General features: G+C 37.6%; 1 protein-coding gene across 17 annotated transcripts in view; it reads left to right on the top strand.

Moving 5' to 3' along the window:
• Nucleotides 1-20,287, top strand: part of ZNF438 (zinc finger protein 438) — a 197,735-nt gene that overhangs the window by 148,825 nt on the left and 28,623 nt on the right. For all 17 annotated transcript variants that reach the window (XM_061436214.1, XM_061436213.1, XM_061436211.1 and 14 more), the window contains one exon: nt 14,874-14,941. In XM_061436214.1, the coding sequence (XP_061292198.1) occupies nt 14,874-14,941 (68 nt within the window). The remainder of the gene's footprint in view (nt 1-14,873; nt 14,942-20,287) is intronic.

Genomic DNA, 20,287 nt, shown 5'->3' on the forward strand with positions numbered 1-20,287 from the left:
GACAGGACAAGAGTCAGGCTTTTGTTCACTTTGGTTTTGCTTTTTCCGTGTTGAAGATAATCATTTTTGAAAACCTAAGTGACAGACCATAGCCATCTGTGACAGGAAATTAAAAAAATTAGGTAATGCTGCAGAGGTAAACCTGCGACTGGGGTGCTCCAGGGAAATGGTGAAAAAATTATTTTAGAAGAGGAGAGGCTTCCCTGGTGGCTTAGACACTGAAGAATCTGCCTGCAATGTGGGAGACCCAGGTTCGATCGATCCCTGGGTCGGGAAGATCCCCTGGAGAAGGAAATGGCTACCCACTCCAGTATTCTTGCCTGGAGAATTCCATGGACAGAGGAGCAGGCTGCAGTACGTGGGGTACATGGGGTTACAAAGAGTCTGATACACTTTGTGAAAAGGAAGAAAAATCATCAGAATCATTTATGAAGTAGTAGTTCACACACAAAAAAACATGAAAAACTACAGAACATAGATGAAGTTAGCAGGAAACAGCAGAGCAGTGGGTTTGGTTGCTTTTTTAATTGAGCAGTCTTTATAAAGGTAACTGATGGGATTTTAATTCAGTGTGGACCCTAGAGAAGAAAAGAGCTAGAGATGGGACAGGGCTAAGAGAGGAAGGGGCCATCCTGGCAGTGCTGTGGGGAAGTTAGAATTCCCCAATACAGGCAGGTGGTAGAAACACTGAGTTGGCCAAAGAGTTCTTTCAGGTTTTTCTTTTAACATCTTATGGGGATACCCAAGTGATTTTGGCCAACCCAGTAGTTGTTGAAAGTACACCAGTTGGTCTGTGGTGATGCCACCAAAACTCTTTGGTGCTTGGAAGCCAAAAAAGAACCTGAGAATCCAAAAATGATCTCCAAAGTCTTCAAAGTAGATCTGTTTTCTCTAAACCTAGAGATGATTGTCACTGAAAGTAGATAAGAGTGGTGAAAATGATCATTTCAAAGTAATAAATTAAATCCCAAATGGAGAGTAATACCACCAGGCTGATGGAAGGAAGCAAAATACTGACCAATCTCACAGTGTGTGTAAGTGACAGCCTTTTTATTTGATGCAGTATGTCATTTGTTACCAAACGGTACAGTTCTCTTTTGAAATGCTTTCATCTTCATCATGATGGTAACCTCACAGGCCTGAACAATCCATTCTTTTAGCATTGAGAATCCAGGCTGGAAATTCCAAAGATGCTCTGTTTGGTATAGAAAGAGGCAACTGTTTTTCTTACACCTTTATCATTTACATTTGAATGAATAAGGAATGGAAGAATGCCTGTTTGTTAAAACTTGCCTAAAACTTGGGTCGTTTTAGATTTAACTAAAACGCACTGAGGCCTTTTAACAGGAAAGCAGCAACGTCAAATTACTGCTTTTATAGATATTTTTGGGAATTATTGTTTTCTAGGTTTATTTATTTGGAAATTATTGTTTTTAGCAGTTAATGACACTTAAAAATGTTAACATATATGAAACATCCGAAGCCTGCTACTAGAGAAACTGAAGACACTAGGATATTCTTTACCTTTGCATAATATAATTTTTAAGTCATTTTAGGAGTGGGTCAAGTCCTTCTAAAAACACGGCCAGGCAATCTGTAGAGATCGAAGGAAATGTATTACTGAAAAAATTAACCTAATAATTTATCTGTCACTCTAAGTTATGAAAAAGTATAGTAGTGGCAAAATTAATAAGATATTACTTCACATTTCAAAAATCACTATTCATTTTAAAAATAACTCCGAATTTTAGAAGCCCATCTGTTGAAAATAAAAGATTCAAGTGGTATGAAAAGTACTTGATGGGACCATGCAAGTATTGTTAAATAATTTTTAGCAGTCTTATTTTTACAGGATTCTTGACATATATTTATCCAATAATCATTTGTTAAACCTTATTACAAGCCAGTCACTTCTAGGTTCTGGAAATACAAAGATAAATATGGAATTTTTGTCCCTGATGTCATAAAACTTGCAAATTTAAAGGGAATATGGACAGAGTTAAACAGATGCTACTTTCTAAGAGAGCCAGTCAAAGTGTGTTGGAGGATAATGGACAGATCAACAGAAATGTCTTGAATTGGCCAGGTAGACATTGCGGAGGAAGTGAGTAGGAATTATGTAGCAAGGCTGGGGCAAGAAGGCGATTCCATGAAGAATTGTGGAGGTGACTAAGAGCCGGCCTATAACGTGACTGTTGAGATGCAGCTCTTAACAAATGTAGTGGTGACAGCCACACAGGCTAGTGTGTGAAATCTTCGTGCTGGACTGAAGAGGTCTGGCTGTATCTCGTGGAAAACAAGAAGCCACTGATGGGCTTGAAACCTGGGGAAAACATGATGATCATTAGATCTGCATGAAAAAGACCCTTCACAGACTACTGGGTGAAGATGTCCAGTGGAACTGAATTAAAACACTAAAAGATAAAGTTAAGGGATTTTTCCAGAAAGAGCAAAAATAAAAGAAGTAAAACATGTAAAAAAGGGAAAAGAGGTTTAACAGTCCAGGGAGGGTAAACATCTGAATAAGAAGAGTTCAAGGGGAAAAGAACAGAGAAAAATATATTAGGAAGTCTCAGAAAAATAATTGAAGAAAATATCCCAGGATCTAGAGTTTCCAGATTGAAAAGGCCCACCAGCCACTTGGCAAATGGTTGAAAGTAGACTAAGACACTTCACTGTGAAATTTCTAAACTTTGTTTCCATAGAGAGAAAAAAAAAAAAAAGATTGCATATAAAGGATCACAAATAGCTTCAGGTTTCTTAACAGCAACATTAGAAACCAGAAGACAGTGGAAATTTCAACTTGGAATTCCATGCTCAGGAAAATTATTGAGCAAGCATGTTATTGATTGAGGATAGAAATAGAGATAAATCTTCATCTTTCACAGTGGGGCACCAGTAGATACTGCCTAACACTGAACAGTCAAGAAGTAAGATTATAAGCATGTTATTGACAGAATAGAGGTATAAATACCAGAACAGTCAGCTCTAAGAATTCAAAGTGCTTATTTCTGGGGAAGATAAGATGAATAAATCCTGGGGATCTAATGTACAGCATGGTGACTGCAGCTAGTAATACTGTGTCGTGTTCTTGAAATCTGCCAGGAGAGTAAACCTTAAGTGTTCTTACCACAACTTAAGTATTCTTACCACAGAGGGGTGAAAAAAGTAACTTTGTGAGGTGATGGCCAATTACCTGACTATGGTAACCATTTCACAAAGTCTGCCTGTGTCATCGCATTGTACACATTCAGCACATACAATTTTGTTCGTCATTTAATTACACCTCAATGAATTTTTAAAAATTTAGTTTTGGAAACAGGAACTGCCTTTAGTTTGCAGGTAGCCAAGTGGAGCTGTGTATAATAGTAAGCTGAGAACATTTCAGCGTGGAATTTGGAAACTAGAAATACAAATTTATAGGTGTGGTTAGATCTCAGGAGTTGAAGTAATTTTATAGAAAATCTGTTGAAGGGAGAAAAAAAAAGATCTAAGGCTAGAACATACTTTCCTGGTATGTTTTTATTAAGGTAGAAGAATGCCCTCCTAAATACTGTAACCTGCCTGGTCTGGTCACGTGTGGCGCACATGTGAAAGAGCGCAGATATCAATGTGTGCTCCCACTTTAAGAGGGTAAATGATTAGATCTTACCATGGAAAATAATATGACTTGTATTTCAAAGTCTGTTCTAGTATATTCCTTTGTTTTTCTTGGAAATGCCAGAGATAATAGTAACCTTTTTTTTTTTTTCCTTTTGGAAGAATCCTGCAGACCTCGACTACCATAAGTAATACCTTGTTTTTTAAATAGTTCTTTTTTAACCAAGTATTGTCAACACATAGTATTCTAGTTTAATCCTTTCATCAGCCAAATGGGTTAAGTAATATTAGCTCTCCCTTTCTAACATAAGGAAACTGAAACAGACAAAAAGATTCAGTGACTTGTTCAGAGTCACATGGTGAGACATTTTGGTTAAAAGTATACATCTCCCTACTCTGTTCCTGGATCCTTCTACAACTTTTGAATGCATTGCACAGCTGAGATGGGACTAGAATGGGGTCCTGAAAACTAAAGGTCAGTCTTGTCTTTTAGGGTTTTTGTTGGGAAACTGCAGTGAGTATCTGGTAAGATCACCGAAGCAACAGATCTAAAATCAGGGGAAATTGGGTGACTGCCAGACTTTCCCCAATTCTCGGTAGAAAAGTTGCCTCAGAGGGTCTTAAACAAACTAGTCCCCCAGGATGACTCTGTAAAGCATTTACTGGCTGACATTCAGAAATATCTGAATTTAAAGAGGCACTGTTTTATTGAACTTGATAGCAGTGTGCAACCATTTGGGCGGAAGACAATTGTCAAAGATATTAATGAAATATTAATATAAGCAGTTAATTTTCAAAGTGGGTCAGAATTTATGCTGTAGATTTTCTTTCACCTGTTCTAATTCTTTCCCACCAGTTTGAGAATTTTATAACATTTGTTTCTTAAAATTATTTGTTCCGTAAGTAAGACAAATTGAGATAGGAATAAGCATTTGGTTATAACTGAGCAAATTAGTCAGAATTTGGGTACTGGTGGCTCAGACAGTAAAGTGTCTGCCTGCAATGCCGGAGACCCAGGTTTCGATCCCTGGGATGGGAAAATCCCCTGGAGAAGGAAATAGCAACCCACTCCAGTATTCTGCCTTGGAACTCCCATGGACAGAAGAACCCGGTGGGCTACAGTCCATGGGGTCACAAAGAGTTGGACACGACTGAGCAACTTCACTTCAAGATTATATTATTTTGATAAAATTGAGCTTTAAGATACTGGGTCCTCTTATTTATATAAAAATCTTAAGAAACTTGAATTCTATCAATGCTTTAAAAAGGTTATTTTTTTAAAATCAATGAAATATAGTACAGCTGCTTTAAAAAACAGGCAGTTGCTTGTAGTTATACCACTCAGCAGTTTCATGCTAGGCAGTTTCACCCTAGAGATATGAACATGTTTATTTACACAAAGACTTGGACACAAATATTTATAGCAATTTTATTCATGAGAGCCAAAAACTGATCACAGCTCAGATGCTCAGCCATGGGTGAATGGATGGACAAATTGCATTCTGGTCATAGGATGGAATCCATTCAGCAACAGAAAGAAATGATCTGCTGATCTACATAATAAAATGATAACATACTGTTTGATTTATATGAAATGATACAAAATTCTAGAACAGGCAAAGCTAATTCATGGTGACAAAAAGTGTCAGTAGTTGCCTGGGGCCAGGAAAGAGAGGTGGGGATTGACCATAAAAGAGCACAAGGGGACTCTTTCAGATAATGAGGGGACTTTTGATGTTCATGTCTATATTTCTTGTAACATAACTGGGATTTTGTTTTTATTGGGTATGGTAGGGTTACAGACAGAGCCAACTGCCTTTGAAAGAAGAAGTTATTTCTTACAGTTCCCAAGAGAGGGGGTATGCCAGGCATTCAGGGCCACATGGGAGGTTCCAGGGCTGGTCAACAGGGAAGAGGGATGGGCAAGCATGGCCTGATGCCTTTATCGTGGTCTCCCTGGGAAAGGCAGGGTAGAGCAAGAGATCATTTTAGATTGCCTAGTTTGAACAGTTTCAGTGGTTTCAGGCTACATGATAGTCCTAGCTGTCCAATGCCTGGTCCTGGGGTGGCTGAAGCCTGGGAAAATGTTGACTCACGTGTGAAGTTCCATAAAGGAGGAGGTTGGGGATATGGACTTGGCATTGAAAGGTGTGCTCCCCAGGGTTTGTCTAGGATTATCTAGCCCTGGAAGTGGCATGCTTCCCTGGTGACTCAGTGGTAAAGAATCCACCTGCCAATGCAGGAGATGTGGGTTTGATCCCTGGGTCGGGAAGATCCCCTGGAGAAGGAAATGGCAACCCGTTCTTTGCCTGGGAAATCCCATGGACAGAGGAGCCTGGCGGGTTACAGATTCATACCCACCTTAGCAACAAAATAAGAACAGAAGGGGCACTCTGTCCAGCCAGCCAGCCCCTAGTATATCAGAACATTATAAATTGCAGAAAAAAGACTGATTGCTACACAGATATATATGTCTGCTGTATGTAAATTATACCTCAGTAAAGTCGATTTGAAAAGTTTTTTAAAATAGTGAAGTATATGGTGAAATTTCATGTGCCCATGAAATTAAACAGGGTAGGAAAATTCATCCTCAAATGCATTAAACATTTTGAAACAATACCCATGTCCGTAAAAGGACAAGTGCAGCACTGAATACTTCACAGGTTTTTTCGGGCTGTTCCTTCCACTTCCTCCGCTGGGTCATGACCCTTTCCTTAATTCAGTGAAAAAAAAAAAAAGGCAGCTTTTTCACTTAGATAATGTCTGGGGTTATACAGCCTCTCTGAGTCCTTTGCTGCCATATTCCTAAAGTCTGTGATGACAGTTAGGGCTGGGTAAACAGCTTCGAGCCAGCTTCTCCTTCAGCGTTTCCAGTGACAGAGTTCAGTGTTTCATACAGCACGTTACGGAGTGGTTTCCTAGTGGAGCATAAGTGGTCACGGAAAGTGCTGCCTTGTGTTCACATGACATTGGTTTCCTTGTAACTGGTCTCCCTTCCTGGTTGGACTGTGCACTCAGGTTACATAGCATTCCTCTCATCCTTCTTCCATGTCACTTCTCTTCAGATGTTTTAAGATGACTTTCAGATATTTCAAGATGACTATCATTTCCTGCTGAGTTCTTTCATTTCCCAAGTTCACTCCTTTCCCAGCTTATCTAACTCACTTTTTTTCATTTCCTTGGTTCCCATTCTTTATTTCACTGATTTTCCTTTAATTCTGATTTCCAGCAACAAACTTTCTCTATTTCCATTGACTTGGTACACACTTGTACAGGCGTTCATGAGAGAGAAAAGCGGAGGCAAGATAGTGGGGAAGGAAGACTGAACGCAGTAAAATAGGAGTGTGTATATGAGTTTAAGAACCAGACACACCTGGAGAATCAGTTCTGGCTCATCCTAATGACCTTGAGCAAGTTACTTAATTTCTTTGGGCCTCAGTTTTTTACTTGAAAGATTTTGACAGTGCTGATTCTCTCCTGAGGATAGAGGGGTGTGTGTGTGTGTGTGTGTGTGTGTGTGTGTGTGTGTGTATCACTTTGTAGGTCTAGCATGTAGTAAGCGCTCAGTGTAGAAGAGGGGAAGGTGTTTTCTGTAAATTCACCAACTCTAGCTCTAGCCTCAAACCTAAAATCTGTGGGCCAATCACTGTGCAGTGCTTTAAAATCCAGAGCCACAAGATCACTGTAAAATCAAAACTGGAGGAAGGCCTGGGAGAAGAACAGCTGCCTAGTCAGTGGTAGGTTAGTAGTGTTATCTTAATATATAAAGAAGAGCCTGTTACAAGTAACCAATGGCTATACACCCAAAGACTTTTCACCTTGTTCAATTTTTTCATGCTTTATGTTCTTCTGACCAAATTCGTTATGTTATGGCATCTATCTGAATATCAATGTTTATTCTGTAGGAAATAGTTCCCCTGGAAATAACTCCGTAAAATTAATCAGATAATATTAAGTTCCCTTAATAATCTAGAGTAACTCGACATTGCAGCTCTGAGTGGTGCCCAAATACACACACAAGAACACACTTTTAAATACATACTCCCACTCTGGGTTAACGGTAATAAGCTTATGGAACATGGAGCAAAGTTTTTTCATATAAGATTTTTTCATGTAAGATTCTTTCTAAATGTATTTTTAGGAACCTTGTCAAGGCAGTATAGCAAAGAGAAGGCATGATGTACCTTAGGTTTCCTCAACCAGGAATAAATGGAAGATTTCCATTTCTAGCACCATTGAGCTGTCACTTCCCATATAACCAATTCACCTAATTTTCATTTTTAATCAACTCAGTTTAAAAATGACATATTAACTAAAATGAAAAGTAACCATATGAGTGATTTATAAAACATTTTGTCTTGCTGTAATCGATGGCGTTCATTCATTGCGTTCTTTAATTTTTGTTCCTTTCTGATAAATTTTTCTACTTAATGTACTTTTCAGCATGCAAGTAAGAAAAGCCAGGTTATAATGATCAGAGATTCTCTGGACTGTGAAGGACACAGTGGCTGCTAGTGCTGTATCATGGTACCCTGAGTCAAGATGGCCTTGGTTTTGCTTGTGTAATATTTGAAAAATGCTGATAGAACTTATGTGACTTTTTAATGTATCTTTTCCTCTAGAACATTTATATAATGACCTTTTATTTCCAACCCAATCAGAGGATACAATATTGTGATTATTCAGGTGCTTTTTAAAATAAGCATTAGGTGTATTTATGACACAATTTTTTCATTTTTCATAATTACAATAGAATTAAATACTATCATGTCTTATGTGGCAGAAGATAACAGACTCCATTTTAGTGAATTACCTATTTTAAATACCATGATATTGGGGGGAAAGTATTTTAATGGCAATCCTTATCTAATATAGCATTCCAGAGCAATTAAAATAAAACTTTTTGTTCTGCTTTTTTTTTTCAATTTCAGAGACAGTATTTTTTCATTGGGGAAACTTAGTAATATATCCATAAGCATAAGGAAAGTTAAAGGACTGCCCTGATGGTCTAGTGGTTAATAATCCACTTTCCAGTGCCAGGGACACAGGTTCAATCCCTGGTCAGACAACTAAGATCCTACATGCTGCAGGGCACCTAGGCTCACATGAGGCAGCTACCGAGCCCATGCACTGCAACTAGGGAAACCTGGGCACTGCAGCTAGAGAGCCCACGTCCTGCAGTGAAGACCCAGCTCAGCCAAAACTAAAAAGAAAGGGAAAGTTAAATAGCAGTTTAATTCCTCACTCAGAGGTAGCCACTTTTACTGTTTGGTAGTTTCCCTTATGTGAATATTCAGGGAAATAATTGAACCATACCACTCCATAACCAACCCCTCTCATACAAAAATGTGTAGTAAGCATTTTTCATAATTTTAAATATCTTAAGAAACAGTCTTTATAATAGTTTCATTATAAAGATAGATAGACAGATAGATCCTCATTTACTTAGGGACTTTATATTTTGTGTGTATATTAAATGGTACCCTGAAGAATTTTAAAAAGGTAACGTGGATGATGATAGTGAAGATGGTAGTATGTAGCTCTGCACATTTATCATGATTTTCTGAAGGGTAAGGACAGTCTGGATCAAAAGGAGTGCAGAACTCTAAGGCTTAGGGTGCATCTTGCAAAAATACCTACCAGTTTGCATGTACATCTCTGCAGACTTTTTCCAAGCATGCATTTTGTTTGTTTTTGCCAATTTGTAGGCAAAGAAATTTTATTTTTGAAATTTGCATTTATTTAATTATAAGGCTGAACATTCTGATGATTACTAGTTTGTCCTCTTTCATGTTTCTGGAGTCTGCTAGTTTTATGTTTTATGGAGAGGTTTCTCATTATTTATACCAGATCCAAGCACAAGGACCCTGTCTACCATGTCCTTGCATAGTCACACCTCAAAGACTGTTAAATGAATAACTGTATAACTATATATCTGTTGTGAGTTTTCTGATTTTTCCCAATAAATTTGCCTTAATTTTTGACAGCTATTTTAAGATGTAACTGGCATACAAAAATTTCACATATTTAAAGTGCAATTTGATGCAGTTTGCTGTATGTAAGTAATGCCTGTGACACTGTCACCACAATCAAGATAATGAATATGTTGTTCATCCTAATGGGTGGATATATGTTCCTCATGCCCAAGTAGGTACTTCATTCCAACCCTCCTTGTCTCCTTGCGCTCAGGCAACTATTAATCAGCTTTTTGTCACTATAATATGCATTTTCTAAAAGTTTATAAAACTAAGGTCATAAAATATATACCTTCTTTTATCTGTCTTCTTTCATACAGCATGATGTTTTTGCAGATTCATCCGTACTGTAGTGCAGATCAGTAATTTATCCTTTTACATTGCCAAGGAATATTACATTGAATGGGTGTATCACAGTTTGTTTAAACTCTCACCTGTTGTTGAACATTTGGATTGCTTCTGGTTTGGGGCTACTATAAATAAAGCTGCTGTGAACATTCTTTGTGAACGTGATCTTTTTTTCTCTTGAATAAGTAGGAAGGGATTGGCTGAATCATATGGTAGGTGTATCTTTATCTTATGAAGAAAATGCCTGACTTTCTTCTAAGTAATTGTACCGTTTTACATTACCACCAGCAGGGTATAAGACTTCCACTTCCTCCTCATTCTTGTCAGCACTTGGTATAGTCTTGAGAAATTTTTTAGCCATTCTAATAGGTTTGTGATTATATCTCTTTGTGGTTTTAATTTACATTTCTTTAATAACTAATGATGTTGAGCATCTTTTTATGTCCTTATTTGCAAGCCACATCTTTTTTTTTTTTTTGGTGAAATATTTCTTTAGATCTTTTGCTTGTCTTTTAAATTGCATGTTTGTTTTCTTATTATTAAGCTTTGAGAGTACTTTATTCTGGATATAAGGTCTTTCTATGTGTATTATTTACAATCATTTTTCTCCCACTCTGTGGCTTGTTTTTTCCTTCTCTTAATAGTGTTTTTTAAAGAGCAGAAGTCTTTAATTTTGGAGTCTACTTATTAGTTAGCTACTCTGTGGATTGTGCTTTAGATGTCCCATATAAGATATCTTTGCTTGATAAAAAACCAGAGTGCTTTAGAAGTTTTGTAGTTTTAGGTTTTACATTCAGATATGTGATGCACTTTGGATTTATATGTGGTGTGAGGTATGTCTCACAGTGTTGTTGTCATTTTTTGCATATGGATGTCCAGTAGTCCAAGTACCATTTGTTAAAGTGACGCTTTTTCCTGTGTTGATTTCCCTCTGCACCTTCATGAAAAATCAGTCAGCCATATATGTGTGGGTTTATTTCTGAACTCTGTATTCTGTTCCATTGATCTATTTGTTTTTTTAATATAAATTTATTTATTTTAATTGGAGGCTAATTACTATACAATATTGTATTGGTTTTGCCATAACATCAACATGAATTTATCTTTAAACTGTCTTCATACTTTTGGCTTTATAATAATCTTGAAATTAGAGTAGTATTTTCCTTCCACTTTTGTCTTATTTTTAAAAATGATTTTGGCTATCCTAAGTTCTTTGCATTTCCATGTGAATTTCTGCAAAATGTCTGTTGGTAGTTTTATTAAGCTTATATTAAATCTATAACACCTGTTTGCAGAGAATTACCATTTTAACAGTATTGAATCTTCTGACCTATGAACATGGTATATATCTCTCCATTCACTTAGGTCTTTAAAAATTTCTCTTATCATTGTTTTGTAGTTTTCAGTATTTTACATCTTTTTGTTAGATTTACCCTCAGTTATTTCATATTTGTGATGTCATTACAAATAGTATTTTAAATTTTATTTTCTGATTTATTGTTTCAGTTTCTGATTGTTATTTGTATATGAAATGTAATTGATTTTTGTATATTGGTCTTGTATTCTTTAAGCTTGTTGAACTCAGTTATTTTTATAGATTCCATTGAATTTTCTACATAGACAATCATTCCATCTGCAAATAAAGACTGTTTTATGTCTTGTTTTTCAGTATGGATGCATTTTATTCATTTTCACTTTATTGCACTGGCTGGAACTTCCAATGCAATATTGAATCAACATTGTAATAGTAGATATCCTCCTCTTGTTTGTAAATTTAGAGGGAAAGCATCCAGTTCTTTTCTGTTTGACATGATACTAGCTGTAGATTTTTCACAGATATCCTTTTACCAAGTTGACGAAGTTTCCTTCTATTCTTATTTTTCCAAATGATCATTTTTTAATGGATGTTGGATTTTGTCACATGTGTTTTCTGCATCTATTGATATGATCATACAGTTTTCCTTTTTTCACTTCACAAATACAATGAATTACATTGATTCTGAATATTAAACAAGTGTGCATTCCCAGGATAACCTTACATGGTCAAGGTGTGTCATACTGTTGGATTTGATTTGCTAACATCTTAAAATTTTTGCATCTGTGTTAAGGAGAGATTTTGATCTGGAGGTTTCTTTCCTTCTCATGGTTTTTTGTCTGATTTTGGTATCTGGATAATGCTGGCTCATTGAATTAGGTAGTTACAATTCCCTCCTTTTCAGTTTTCCAAAAGAATTTGCTTATAATTGGTATTATTTCTTCCTTAAATATTTGTTAGAATTCTCCAAAGAAACTTTCTGGACCTACAGTTCTTTGATGGGTGATTTTGAACTAAAACTTTGATTTCTTTGAAAATACAGGGCTCACTTTTTGAATGAGCTTTGGTAGCTTGTGTCTTTCAGAATAATTATTCATTTTATTTAAATTATCAAATGTATTGCCAGGTATTTTTAAATAGCAGTGATATCTGTAGTGGTGTCACCTCTGTCATCTAAAGGGTTATATTTCAAAGAAATTTGAGTATCAAGACAAAAACCTTATATGCTTACCATGAAGTTCCTGTTTCTAGTATTGAAATATTCCTTTCTGTGTATAGATCTATATTCTAATCAGGTATCCTGTTCCTTCTGCTTAAAAGACATCATTTTACATTCCTTGTAGGTGGGCTCATAATGAATTCCTTTAGCTTCTGTATGAACAAAAATGACTTTGTTTCTCTCCTATTTTTGAAAGATAGGTTCTATGAACATAGAATTCTAGATTACAGATTTTTTTTTCTTTCAGTACTTTAAACATGCTGCTCCACTTGTCTTCTCAGTTGCATCACCTCACTTTAAATTTTTCCTTTTTTCAGTAGTTTTGGACAGTTTGGTCATGATATGCATTGGTGTAGTTTTCATGTTTCTTGTGCTTTAGGGTTTGGTTTTTTTTTTTTTTTTAGCTTTTCAGATATGTTTATAGCTTTATTCAAATTTGGAAGTTTCTGCCACTATTTCTTAAAAAATAATTTTTTTGATTTTGCATGTCTTTCTTCTCCAGTTACTGGATCTATTAGGTGGCTTAAAGTTGTCCTAGAGCACAAATGATGATCTGTCCTGATGATCTGGTTTGTTTTGTTTTTTTCTTTTCACTCCTTTCTTCCTGAGTTTCATTTTGGACAGTCTCAATTTCTATCCCTCCAAGTTTTCCAGTATTTTTCTTCCAACACGTCTAATATGCTGATAATCCTATCCGGTGTACTTTTTAATTTTATGTATTGTAATTTACATCTCTGGAAACTTTATTTGGGTCATTTTTATATCTTTCCTGTTCATACTTAAATTTTTGAACACATGAAATACAGGTTATACACTTAATGTCCTTGTCTGCTATTTCTAACATCTATGTCAGATCAGGATCAGTTATTATTTTTTTCACTGTCACTTGCATTTTCCTACCTCTTTGATAATTCTTTGTCAGCTGTCAAAATTCATGTCAGCTGAATTTTACTTTGTTGGATGATGGATATTTTTGTCTTTCTATAAATATTTTTGAGCTTTGCTCTTAATACACAGCTAGGACACTTGGAAATACTTTGATCCTTTTCGGTCTCTCTTTAAGATATGTTTTGTAAAACCAAAGAAATGCTTAGTATAGGGTCAATTATTCCCCCTTACTAAAGCAGAATTCTTCTTCATACTCTACCCAGTGTCCCACGATTTCAGAGATTTTCCAGTCTGACTGGTAAGAGCAGGTGATATGCGTGTTCTTCCGTGAGTGTTCGGCACTGTGGATCTTTCCCGGCCTCAGGTGGTTTCCTCCATGGTATGTGCTTATAGGTGCACAAGTGAACACCTGATAAGGACGCTCTTCATTCCTTTCTTTCCTTCTCTCTCCAGCTCTTTTCCTCATTACTCTGGATGTTTCCGTCAACGTTCTCCTTTCCTGTAACAGAAAACAAATGTTTTCTCTCTCTCAAAAGTCAGTCTTTGTGACTTGAGGTTCACTGTTTTGAAATATTATTTCATGTATTTTGTCTGTGTCTTGATTGTTTCAGGAAGGAGAGAAAATCTGGCCTCTGTTATTCTGTCTTGGCTGAAGTAGAAGTCATGCCCTTTTATTTTACCTAGTTTTCTACTTTAAAAACATTTAAAATTTTCACTGGAAAAATTCATCAGTCTCTACCTTAATGTCTTTGTCTTTGGCATCATACTTAGAAACATGGCAGTTTTTGAAGTGCACAAAAAATATTTACCTGTATTTTTCCAAAGACTTTGTCTTATTTTTATATACATTTGCATAGCTTATTAACATGGAACCCACATTCTAGATAATTTGGAAAATATCTAAAATGGAAGGGAAAACAACTCTAATTACATCACCAAAACAAAAGAAATATACATATTAACATATTTCCTGTCATGCATTTTTCTGTGCCTTTGTTTTTAGCTGTAATCCTAGTGTGTTGGTCATTTGGTGTGTTCATCCAGTATATTATATCATCAGTATTTACCATGCTGCTGCATAATCTTCAAAATTGCATTTTAATGACTGAATTATGTTTCATCAAATGATTATATTGTAGTTATACTTCCTTTACCTACATTGTTAAACATTTTAGTTATTTCTTAAATAGAACCTAAAATATAATTATCAGGCAGGACATATTTAGGGAACCTCAGCTTTGCCTAATAGCACATTTCCCTGACACCAGGAGGGCAGGGAGATGGATACAATTCACTCTTAATGTGTCACATTACTCCCTCTCCAAGCCCATACCTGAGCAGTCAGTAAAATCCTGTGTCTATGAGAAAGGAATAAAACTTTAATTCCTAATAGTTCACTCCATTTCTTATTATTCATATAAATAAAGACTTTTTATTTAAAAAATAAAGCTTGTAATTTATGTTTTTGTACATTTTCACATGGCATCTCCGTTCTTTCCTAATTATTACTTGTCTTGGTTAATTTTAGGACAGCTGTTATTCAAGTCAACGACATCATCATGCAGAGTTCATTTTCAGTACCACCGAAAGATCAAGGTAAGATAAGCTATGCCAGGGAAAATGGTAATGTGTGTGTTATAAGGAGTTTTAATTGATAAATTTAATGTCACTGCCTACTAACCAAACGGTGACTTATTTCTGGAACTAAGAACAAAAATTCTAATTCTATATGAAAGTTTATTTATTTTGGTAAATTACTTGAGTGTCTATGGAACCATGGTTTATAAATGACATTTCTCCTTTCCTGGAGACTGATTTCCAGTCCTAAATATTCATTGGAAGGACCGATGTTGAAGCTGAAACTCCAGTACTTTGGCCACCTGATGTAAAGAACTGACTCATTGGAAAGACCCTGATGCTCGGGAAGATTGAAGGCAGGAAGAGAAGGGGACGACAGAGGATGAGATGGTTGGATAGCATCACCGACTCAATGGACATGAGTTTGAGTAAGCTCTCGGAGTTGGTGATGGACAGGGAAGCCTGGCCTGCTGCAGTCCATGGGGTTGCAAAGATTCGGACATGATTGAGCGACTGAACTGAACTGAACCCCTTTTCTGAGAGCAGGGTCATCTCATTCCACACAAAATTCGCAGAGCCCAGGCCATCAGCCAGCAGCTAACTGGTGTTCAGATCAGATAAGATCAGATCAGTCGCTCAGTCGTGTCCGACTCTTTGCAACCCCATGAATCACAGCACGCCAGGCCTCCCTATCCATCACCAACTCCCGGAGTTCACTCAGACTCACGTCCATCGAGTCAGTGATGCCATCCAGCCATCTCATCCTTTGTCGTCCCCTTCTCTTGCCCCCAGTCCCTCCCAGCATCAGAGTCTTTTCCAATGAGTCCACTCTTCGCATGAGGTGGCCAAAGTATTGGAGTTTCAGCTTTAGCATCATTCCTTCCAAAGAAATCCCAGGACTAATCTCCTTCAGAATGGACTGATTGGATCTCCTTGCAGTTCAAGGGACTCTCAAGAGTCTTCTCCAATACCACAGTTAAAAAGCATCAATTCTTCGGCCCTCAGCCTTCTTCACAGTCCAACTCTCATATCCATACATGACCACAGGAAAAACCATAGCCTTGACTAGCCAGACCTTTGTTGGCAAAGTAATGTCTCTGCTTTTGAATATGCTATCTAGGTTGGTCATAACTTTCCTTCCAAGGAGTAAGCGTCTTTTAATTTCATGGCTGCAGTCACCATCTGTAGTGATTTTGGAGCCCAGAAAAATAAAGTCTGCCACTGTTTCCACTGTTTCCCCATCCATTTCCCATGAAGTGGTGGGACCGGATGCCATGATCTTTGTTTTCTAAATGTTGAGCTTTAAGCCAACTTTTTCACTCTCTACTTTCACTTTCATCGAGAGGCTTTTGAGTTCCTCTTCACTTTCTGCCATAAGAGTGGTGTCATCTGCATATCTGAGGTTATTGATATTTTTCCCGGCAATCTTGATTCCAGCTTGTGTTTCTTCCAGCCCAGCATTTCTCATGATGTACTCTGCATATAAGTTAAATAAACAGGGTGACAATATACAGCCTTGACGTACTCCTTTTCCTATTTGGAACCAGTCTGTTGTTCCATGTCCAGTTCTAACTGTTGCTTCCTGACCTGCATACAAATTTCTCAAGAGGCAGGTCAGGTGGTCTGGTATTCCCATCTCTTTCAGAATTTTCCACAGTTTGTTGTGATCCACACAGTCAAAGGCTTTGGCATAGTCAATAAAGCAGAAATAGATGTTTTTCTGGAACTCTCTTGCTTTTTCCATGATCCAGCGGATGTTGGCAATTTGGTCTCTGGTTCCTCTGCCTTTTCTAAAACCAGCTTGAACATCAGGAAGTTCACGGTTCACATATTGCTGAAGCCTGGCTTGGAAATTTTTGAGCATTACTTTACTAGCATGTGAGATGAGTGCAGTTGTGCAGTACTTTGAGCATTCTTTGGCATTGCCTTTCTTTGGGATTGGAATGACAACTGACCTTTTCCAGTCCTGTGGCCACTGCTGAGTTTTCCAAATTTGCTGGCATATTGAGTGCACCACTTTCACAGCATCGTCTTTCAGGATTTGGAATAACTCAACTGGAATGCTATCACCTCCACTAGCTTAGATGTTAAATGAGGTTGCATAGTATTGCCTTAAAAAAAGAAAACTTTAGTGTTTTTTTTTTTTTTAACTTTACAATATTGTATTGGCTTTGCCAAACATCGAAATGAATCTGCTACAGGTATACACGTGTTCCCCATCCTGAAACCCCTCCCCACTCCCTCCCCATACCATCCCTCTGGGTCGTCCCAGTGCACCAGCCCCAAGCATCCAGTATCATGCATCGAACCTGGACTGGCGACTCGTTTCATACATGAGAGTATACACATTTCAGTGCCATTCTCCCAAAGCTTCCCACCCTCTCCCTCTCCCACAGAGTCCATAAGACTGTTCTATATATCAGTGTCTCTTTTGCTGTCTCATATACATGGTTATTGTTACCATCTTTCTAAATTCCATATATATGTGTTAGTATACTGTATTGGTGTTTTTCTTTCTGGCTTACTTCACTCTGTATAATAGGCTCCAGTTTCATCCATCTCATTAGGACTGATTCAAATGAATTCTTTTTAATGGCTGAGTAATACTCCATTGTGTATATGTACCACAGCTTTCTTATCCATTCATCTGCTGATGGACATCTAGGTTGCTTCCATGTCCTGGCTATTATAAACAGTGCTGCGATGAACATTGGGGTACACGTGTCTCTTTCCCTTCTGGTTTCCTCAGTGTGTATGCCCAGCAGTGGGATTGCTGTATCATAAGGCAGTTCTATTTCCATTTTTTTAAGGAATCTCCACACTGTTCTCCATAGTGGCTGTACTAGTTTGCATTCCCACCAACAGTGTAAGAGGGTTCCCTTTTCTCCACACCCTCTCCAGCATTTATTGCTTGTAGACTTTTGGATCACAGCCATTCTGATTGGCGTGAAATGGTACCTCATAGTGGTTTTGATTTGCATTTCTCTGATAATGAGTGATGTTGAGCATCTTTTCATGTGTTTGTTAGCCATCTGTATGTCTTCTTTGGAGAAATGTCTAGTTCTTTGGCCCATTTTTTGATTGGGTCATTTATTTTTCTGGAATTGAGCTGTAGGAGTTGCTTGTATATTTTGAGATTAGTTGTTTGTCAGTTGCTTCATTTGCTATTATTTTCTCCCATTCTGAAGGCTGTATTTTCACCTTGCTAATAGTTTCCTTTGTTGTGCAGAAGCTTTTAAGTTTAATTAGGTCCCATTTGTTTATTTTTGCTTTTATTTCCAATATTCTGGGAGGTGGGTCATAGAGGATCCTGCTGTGATGTATGTCGGAGAGTGTTTTGCCTATGTTCTCCTCTAGGAGTTTTATAGTTTCTGGTCTTACGTTTAGATCTTTAATCCATTTTGAGTTTATTTTTGTGTATGGTGTTAGAAAGTGTTCTAGTTTCATTCTTTTACAAGTGGTTGACCAGTTTTCCCAGCACCACTTGTTAAAGAGATTGTCTTTAATCCATTGTATATTCTTGTCTCCTTTGTCAAAGATAAGGTGTCCATATGTGCGTGGATTTATCTCTGGGCTTTAGTATTTTTAAAAAGTATTTTAAAAATATTTATTTATTTTTGGCCGCACTGGGTCTTTGTTGCTATGTGTGGGCTTTCTCTAGGTGCAGCAAGTGGAGGCTACTCTGTAGTTGTGGTGCCGAGCTCCTCATTGTGGTAGCTTCTCTTGTTGTGGAGCATGGCCTCTAGGGCAAGGAAACAGTAGTTGTGACCCACAGGCTTAGTTGCTCTGTAGTGTGTGTGATCTTCCCAGACCAGGGATCTAACTCATGTCCCCGACATTGGCAGGTGGATTCTTAACCATTGGACCACCAGGGAAGCCCCAGAGTATTGGCTTTACCGAAGCAGAATGACATGTGTTCTATTGAGAAAGATGTATACAAGTATATATACATATATATTCATGCACACATGTGCAAACATAACATACCTATACAGAGAGGGTATTTTCTTATTCATTTTTGACCTAGTTTTTCCTATATACCCGTTTTAAAAAAGAAATGTAAAAGAAACAAATTCCCATCCATATGATTTTTTTAAATGAAAATCATGATCTCTTAACAAGAGCTCCTGGACCTTTTAGAAAAGCAGTTTATGGGTACAGATAATCATTTTTGAGTAAAGAGTAATTTAATTTTCCTCAGCATGCAGAACAAACAAAGCCTAACCTTTAAGAGGAATTCAAGTCTTTCCCTGGATAGAAGTTTTGATACGTGTGTGAGAAAAAAAACTGCCTTTAAATGATTCAGAATTGGGCTTTGCTTGTGGAAGATGCAGGCTTCCCTAGTGGCTCAGCGGTAAGGAACCCACCATACAGGAGATGTGGGTTCGATCTCTGGGTCGGGAAGATCCCCTAGAGAAGGAAGTGGCAACCGACTCCAGTATTCTTGCCTGGGAAATCCCATGGATGAAAAGCCTGGCAGGCTGCAGTCCATGGAGTCACAAAGAGTCAGACATGACTGAAGCAACTACACAGCAACAACAGTGGGAGGTGTAACTGTTAGTGCATGGAAGGAATTTGCTTTAAAGAATCCTTAACTGGAGAAAACATTCTCTGCCAAAGTGAAAGGTAGTGTCATAGCTATAAAGAGCGTGGGATGTTTGAAAATCATGTCTGCCCCTGAATTGCATAACCTCAGGTACATCACTTGACCTTAACTTTCTCATCTATAAATCTATAAAATGAAGATAGTAAGTCCTACCCTCTAGGTGATGTGGAGATGAAAGGAGATAATATATGTAAATCACCCCAGACGTTGCTCGCTGTAGAGCAGGCCCTTATGAGATGATGCCGGCTCTTGTTCTTAATGGTGGTTATTAATATCCAAGTGCCCTCCGCCTGTAAAGGCTGATGCAGTGAGATGGGCAGAGCTCCCTCCTGCTTGGGGTGGGTGCCTTGTAGCCTTCAGAGGCCAAGCGTGACCCTGAATTAAATTTAATATATGAATGCTTAAAGCTATTTCGGGCTTCCCTGGTGGCTCGGCGATAAACAGTCAGCGTGCAGTGCAGGAGCCGCAGAAGATGCAGGTTCGATCCCTGGGTCAGGAAGATCACCTTGAGAAGGGCATGGCAACCCACTCCAGTATTCTTGCCTGGAGAATCCCATGGACAGAGGAGCCTGGTAGGCTACAATCCATGGGGGTTGCAAAAAATCGGACATGACCGAGCGACCTAGCACATATGCATGAAAAGCCATTTCAATCCAAAGCAGGCAGAAATGAGAATTTGTATCATGAGAAATTATATAATTAATTAAAATAAATAAATATAAACTGATTATATTGGTCAGAAAAAATAGTATCATACA

Source organism: Bos javanicus, chromosome 13, assembly GCF_032452875.1.
Source record: "Bos javanicus breed banteng chromosome 13, ARS-OSU_banteng_1.0, whole genome shotgun sequence".
Classification (NCBI taxonomy): domain Eukaryota; kingdom Metazoa; phylum Chordata; class Mammalia; order Artiodactyla; family Bovidae; genus Bos; species Bos javanicus.